This window comes from Phascolarctos cinereus, unplaced genomic scaffold (assembly GCF_003287225.1).
Source record: "Phascolarctos cinereus isolate Bilbo 61053 unplaced genomic scaffold, phaCin_HiC Scaffold_79;HRSCAF=614, whole genome shotgun sequence".
Classification (NCBI taxonomy): Eukaryota; Metazoa; Chordata; class Mammalia; order Diprotodontia; family Phascolarctidae; genus Phascolarctos; species Phascolarctos cinereus.
In genome coordinates, this window is record NW_027556179.1 from 7,501 (window position 1) to 14,404 (window position 6,904).

The following is a 6,904-nucleotide window of genomic DNA, read 5'->3' on the forward strand; positions in this document are numbered from 1 at the left end:
GATGACAGAGAGGTCAAGAAAGATGAGGATTGAGAAATGGCTATTAGATTTGGCAGTTAAGAAATCATGTGATTGTAATTGAATACTATTGTGCCATAAGAAATGATGAGCAAGATGCTTTCACAAAAACCTGGACTTACAGGAACTGATGCAAAGTAAAGTGGGCAGAACCAGGAGACCATTGTACATAGTAACAACAATGTTGTATGATGATCACCTGTGAATGATTTAGCTATCCTTAGCAATACAGTGATCCAAGACACTTCTAAAAGACCTCTGATGAAAAATGCTATCCACCTCCAGAGAAAAAAGCTGATGGAATCTCAATGCAGCTTGGAGCGCACTATTTCTTTAAACTTTCTTTCTTTTTCCTTTTTTTTTTGATTGTGCTTTCTTTCACAGCATGACTAATATAGCAATATGTTTTGCATGAGTACACATGTATAACATTTATCAAATTACTTGTTTTCTTGGCAAGGGGAAAGGAAGGGGAGGGTGGAAGAGAATTTGGAACTCAAAATTTTAAAAAGTAAAGGTTAAATTTTGGTTTTATATATAATATGAAAAATATTAAAAGTCAAATAAATGAAAAGATCATAGATAACTTTAGAGAGCATTGAATGATAAGGTCAGAAGACAGAGTGGCTAAGCGTAAGAGGAAAGGAAGTGAAGACATGGATTGTAGACAGCTTCCTTGAGGAGGTTAGCTACAAAAGAGAGGAGAGGTCTACAGGTTAATAGTCAGCAGAGATAGATGTATCAAGTGAGAGTTTAAGGGTGGAGGAGATATGAGCATGCTTGTAGACATCAGGAAAGCATACAGCAGACAGGGAGAAATGAAAGACTGGAGAGAAAGTAGGAATGAGAGAAGGGTAATTTGCTGAAAAATATGGGATGGAATGGATCAAGTGAGGCTGTGATAAGAGAAGAGTGTAAGTGACTCATTACACTTGGAAATTTGGAGCATTTTGCTATATTGGAAACAGGAAAGATTAGCAAGACTTTAGAGGAATTTTAAAGTTTGGCTTATTTATCTCCCTCACACAGAGAACTACACAGAGATCTTGCTAAGGCTCCATGATGAAGAAATTGTGAAGGTGAAACAATATTATGAGCTGCACAAAGAACTATTTGAAGGCATTCAGAAGTGGGAAAAGAACTGGAGGCTTTTCTTGGAATTTGAGGTACTTTTTTAGAGGGAGAGAGGGAGGGAAAGGCAAGAAGAGAAGAGTGTAATAAGTTGTGCTGAATAGAATTGCTGAAACCCCATTCCTTGGTGCAATGGGATTTCTGAAACCTGGTTTTGCCTCCTAAGTCTCCTCATTTCCGCAAGCCATGTCTTGCTAACTTCTCATGAACCTACTTAAAGATGAGTTCTGGTTGGGAATACTTTGGATTCCTTTTCTGGCACCTTAGTTGTTAGTGCAGGGAAGGAATACATTTCTGGCTTCTGAGGTGTATGGTTTATGAAATTAAAGGACTCCCAAGAACTAAATCTTCCTTCTATGTTTGGATTTATTGCTTAAATAGTAGCTCTAATTAAAATTTATTGTCTCCATTTACAGGAGCAAATGACTTTAGTAATAACCGTGTGTTTGACAAGTGTGAAGACTTATGTTTTTGAGAGAAGAATTCATTAGTTAGTACAAAATTGTTGAAAAAGCTGAAAAGTAGTCCGGCAGAAATTGGGCATAGACCATTACCATACACCATTTCCCAAGATAAGGTCAAAATGGATACATGACCTATATAGAAAGAGAGATATTACAAGAAAGATTGAAGAACATGGAATATATTACCTATCAGGCTTACGAGAGGTGAACAATCTATGAAGAAACAAGGTATAAGAGAGCAGTATGAGGTGTAAATGGAAAATTTCAGTTACATCAAGTTAAAAAGGTTTTGTTCAAATAAAACAAATGTAGCCAAGATCAGAAGGAAAGCAGAAAATTGGGGTAAAATTTTATACATAGTTTCTCAAATAAAGTTCTGATATCTCAAATATATACAGAACTTTGTCAAATGTATAAAAATACAAGTTATTTCCCACTTGATAAATGGTCAAAGGATATGAACAGGCAGCTTTCCAATAAAGAAATTGAAATAATGTATAGTCATATGACAAAATGCTCTAAATCATGATTGATTAGAGAAATCAAAATTAAAATAATCTTGAGATATCATTTTACACCTACCCAATTGGCCAAAATAATTGAAGAGGAAAGTGCCAAATGTTGGAGGAGATATGGAAAAATTGGGACACTAATTCATAGTTGGTGTAACTGTGAACTGATCTAACCATTTTGAAGAGCAATCTGGAATTATGCCCAAAGAGTTATTAGACTGCCTATACCGTTTGACCCTGCAATACCATTACTAGGTCTATTTCCAAAGATACTTAGAGAAAAAGGAAAAGAACCTATATGTTCCAAAGTATTTATAGCAGCTCTCTTTGTGGTGGCAAAGAACTGGAAATTATGGGGATGCTTATCAGTTAGGGGATGGCTGAACAAGTTGTGGTTTATGACTATTGTTATAAGAAATGATGAGTTTGATGATCTTTGAAAAACATGATAGACTTGCATGAAATAATGAAGCAAAATTGAGCAGAACCAAGAGAACATTGCATACATTAACAGCAATATTATTTAAGAACAACTTGGAGCTAGTAATGTATTTTGACTCTTATAAATACCCATATTAACTACACATGACCTATGAAGGAAGATGCTATCTGCATCCAGAAAAAGAACTGATAAATAGAAGTATGTATAGAATTATTTTACATAAAAATACTTATTTGTTTCTAATGGTAGCCATCTCTAGGTCTGGGGCAGTGAGGAAAGAAAAAAAAAAGAAAAAAGTTACATGATAGCTTTAATACATATTTTAAAGGAATAGCAAGTTGTACATCATAGATTTGCAGTTTCATGTGCAGTCATGTTTTTTCTATTCTAATATGTTACAGAAATGGTTGTTTTATTTCTAGAATTCAGAATAAAATCAATTTAAAAAAAAAATGTTGTCTCCACAGAGAAAAGCTTCAGATCCAAGCCGATTTAGGAACCGTGGTGGAAATCTCTTAAAAGAAGAAAAGCATGGAGCCAAGCTACAAAAAACACTCTTTAAGAGCACTTTGGAGTGCTCTTCATGTTTTACACGAAAGGTCCTTCATTTCAAAATCGAGCTTTGATAAAAGCAGAATAAGGAAAACAACACACACTGATTACAACAACATCAATAAAAGAACAAAATTTTCTAGTTGAACACTGCTTAATGACAATGACCAAACTTGGCCTGGAAAAAGAGTTAAGAAAAGGTCCTGAACGTCCTTTTTTTTTTCTTTGTACCAGTGGGGTTTTTTAGGTGTGGTACTCTCCAGTTGGTTGATGTCTTGGTTGGTTTTGTTGAATTGCTTTGCACTCCTCCCCACCCCACCCATTTTTTTCTTTGTTATGAGGGATGACTCCTGGAGGAGGAAAGAATGAGAGAGATACATTCAGAAATAAAGGTGACAAAAAAGAAAACACCAAAAAATGCCTTTTAAAATCTGTCCTTTAAGTTTTCTGCCCAACAGTGACTACAGTAATCTACTGTTTGATAAACCCAAAGCCCCCAGCTTCTGGAATAAGAACCCATGATTTGAAATTTCTGGGAAAACCGGAAAATAGTATGGCAGAAATGAGGCATAGACCAATATCTTACACCCTATACCAGGATAAAGTCAGAATAGGTTCACAATTTAGATACAAAGGCTGATACTATAAGCAAACTAGGAGAGCAAAGAAGTTTACCTGTCAGATTTATGGAGAATGGAAGAATTTGTGACCAGACAAGGGATAGAAAACATTATGAAATGCAAAATGGATAATTTCGATTACATTAAATGGAAAAGGTTTCGCAGAAACAAAGCCAATGCAACCAAAATTAGAAGGGAAGCAGAAAGCTTGAAAACAGTTTTTACAACCAGTGTCTCTGATAAAGGCCTCATTTCTAAAATATGTAGTGAACGGAGTCAAACTTATAAGAATACAAGTCATTCCCCAAATGACAAATGGTCAACGGATGTGAACAGGCAGTTTTCAGAGGAAGAAATGCTCTATATCACTTTGATTAGATAAATGCAAAACAAAACAATTCTGAGGTAGTGTATCACACCTATTAGGTTGAATAACATGATAAAACAGGAAAATTATAAATGCTGGAGAGGATATGGGAAAACTAGAACACTAATGCATTGTTGATGGAGTTATAAACTAATCCAACCATTCTGGAGAGCAATTTGGAAGTATGTCCAAAGGGCCATAAAACTGTATACCTTTGACCCAGCAATACCACTTCTTGGTCTGTATCCCAAAGAGGCCATACAAATGGGAAAAGGACCCACGTGTACCAAAAATATTTACAGCAGCTCTTTTTGTGGTGGTCAGTAATTGGAAACTGAGAGGATGCTCATCTATTGGGGAATGGCAGAACAAGTTGTGGTATATGAATGTAATGGAATACTAGTGTTCCATAAGTAATGATGAGCAGGTGGACTTCAGAAAAACCTGGAAAAACTTACATGAACTGATGCTGAGTGAAGTGAGCAGAAAGAGGAAAACGTTGTACACAGTAACAGTCACAGTATGTGATGAGCAACTTTGATACACTTACCTCTTCTTAGCAGTGCAAAGATCGAAGACATCTGCAAAAGAGTCAAGATGGAAAATACTATGCACATCCAGAGAAAGAATTATGGAGTGTGAATGCAAATGGAAGCATATTATTTGCATTCTTTTTTTTCTTTTGGTTTTGTTTTGTTTCTTCTTTCTCATGGTTCCTCACATTGGTTCTAATTCTTCTATACAACATGACTAATGTGAAAATGTGTTTAATATATCTGTAGACCCTATATCAGATTACACACCATCTTGGGGAGGGAGGCAGGCAGGGAGGCAGGGTGGGAGGGGGAGAAAATTTAAAACTCAAAATTTCATTCTCATAGAAGTGAATGTTGAAAACTAAAAATAAATTAACTAAGTAATTTTTTTTTAAATTTTCTGCCCAAGAAACAAGTCCTATATTAATTTCTCCGAACAGATAGAATGCTACATTATACCTCTCAAGAAGGCTATCCTTACTAGAGTTGTCCATTGGGTCACAAAAGATGTTCTTAGGATGGAGCTTCCTCAGGCATTAGAATTCTTGAAGATCCAACCATTGTGACTTGGGTTTTGCTGAATGCCATAGCATCAGGTGCCATTAAAACAAAACAAAACAAAACAAAAACTTAGAAGTGCATGTAATTTATTTCTCTTTGCTCCCTCATGTGTTATCTAAATAAGCTGGGGCTTTTTCCCCCTAATGATCAATTTTATGTACATTCTGTCTTGCTCTCATGTTTTGCTTAGAGTTACAAACATATTGAAATAGCACAATCGACCCCTGAATGGAAGAAGTCACCCTTTGGAACAGCAAGATTAATAGCATGTTAGCGAGTTATTGATAATAAGCTTTCCTTTTTTAAAATAACCTCAGCTGGAAGAGGAGTTGAAAACGCAGATTGAAATGTGGGAAAAAGAACATTCTGAGACTTTTGTGGTGAATGGCCAGAAATTCACAGAATATATGATGGAACAGTGGAAGATGTTTCATTTGAACAAAGAGAAAGAAAAGCAGGAACGAGTAAGTAAAAACAAAGAGAGAAAAGCTGTGAGCTAAGTTGGAGGGATGGTGAGAGCATACAGTCTATGTCCATCCCTTGCCTTCCATTTTGTGTGTGCTATAGACTAGCTTTGGGGCTCTGCCTTCACACCCCTTTTTTTTGATGTTGTGCTTATCACTGATGATTCTTATTCGTATAGCAACTAAAGAAGAACCAAGAAAGGAGCAGAGATGTCATATAGCAGCAGATCCAAAATACCCTTCAAGAAGGAAGGACTCAGGCCTAATTCATCAGGCAAAGGCTACAAGGTAACAAAGCTTTACCTCATTAAAAAGTCTGACTCTTAGTCAGAGAAGTATTGTTTGGAAAAAGGTAGTAGGAATGATATCCAAAATGGCAGCTTGCTGGCTTGGCAACTTTAATCCAAGTTTGTTGAGTGAATGCCATAAAGCCCAGCATAGTTTACCTAATCATTGTTTACCCTCTTTTTGGAGTGGGACAAGTCCCTGCCTGTGTGCTGATAATCTCAAAGAACCTCTACCTTGCTAACCACCATGATTACCCAGTGAATGTTCAGCCATCTATCTTATTTTAACTACACTAAACTTTCAGAGTGTACTGAAGCAGGAATTTTCTAGGATTGTATTATCAACTTGGAAAGAAGGAAAGGATCATTTATTAAGTGCCTATTATGTGCTAGGTACCATGCTAGGCCCTTTTCAAATATTATCTCATTTGATCCTTAACCCTGGGAGGGAAGGATTGTTATTATCCCCATTTTACAACTGAGGACACTGAGTTTAAGTGACTTGCCCAGGTTCACACAGCTAATGTCTAATGCTGGATTTGAACTTGGGTATTCTTGACTCCAGGCCCAGCTGTATGCCTCTCTAAATTAGAATCCAAATTAAAAACTGGAATAGGCATCAAGCTAGCATGATAAATGAAGGAGCATAACTATATGACCTCTGGGGCTCCTTCCATCCATAAATCTTCTGAAACCTTGAAGTTCCATCTAACAAAGGGATGAACATTTTTCACATTGCTATCATTAGGCCTTTCATTATTTGACTGATAAGAAGGGTTCTCATCGTGCCTGTTCTTTTGGTCAGGTTCAAGCCAGACACACCCATGAAACAGGATTCCCTGTTGCAGAGCTGCTACTATTCCTCACAGCTCTCATCCATGAGAAACCACTTTTCTTTCTAGTTGTAATGGTTTAGTTAAATAGCTATTAGCTTCTTCCTCTGGTGATCT

The 6,904-nt window shown here is 36.4% G+C and overlaps 1 protein-coding gene across 1 annotated transcript in view; it reads left to right on the forward strand.

Annotated features, from left to right (window-relative positions):
- LOC110204057 (protein regulator of cytokinesis 1-like) overlaps window positions 1-5,955 on the forward strand; it is a gene marked incomplete at both ends in the record, with an annotated part of 12,136 nt that extends 6,181 nt beyond the window's left edge. Inside the window, 5 exon segments of the mRNA XM_078147172.1 lie at window positions 1,048-1,184; window positions 3,035-3,125; window positions 5,516-5,667; window positions 5,847-5,863; window positions 5,865-5,955. Of these exon segments, the coding sequence (XP_078003298.1) occupies window positions 1,048-1,184; window positions 3,035-3,125; window positions 5,516-5,667; window positions 5,847-5,863; window positions 5,865-5,955 (488 nt within the window).
- Window positions 5,956-6,904: the final 949 nt, after the last annotated feature.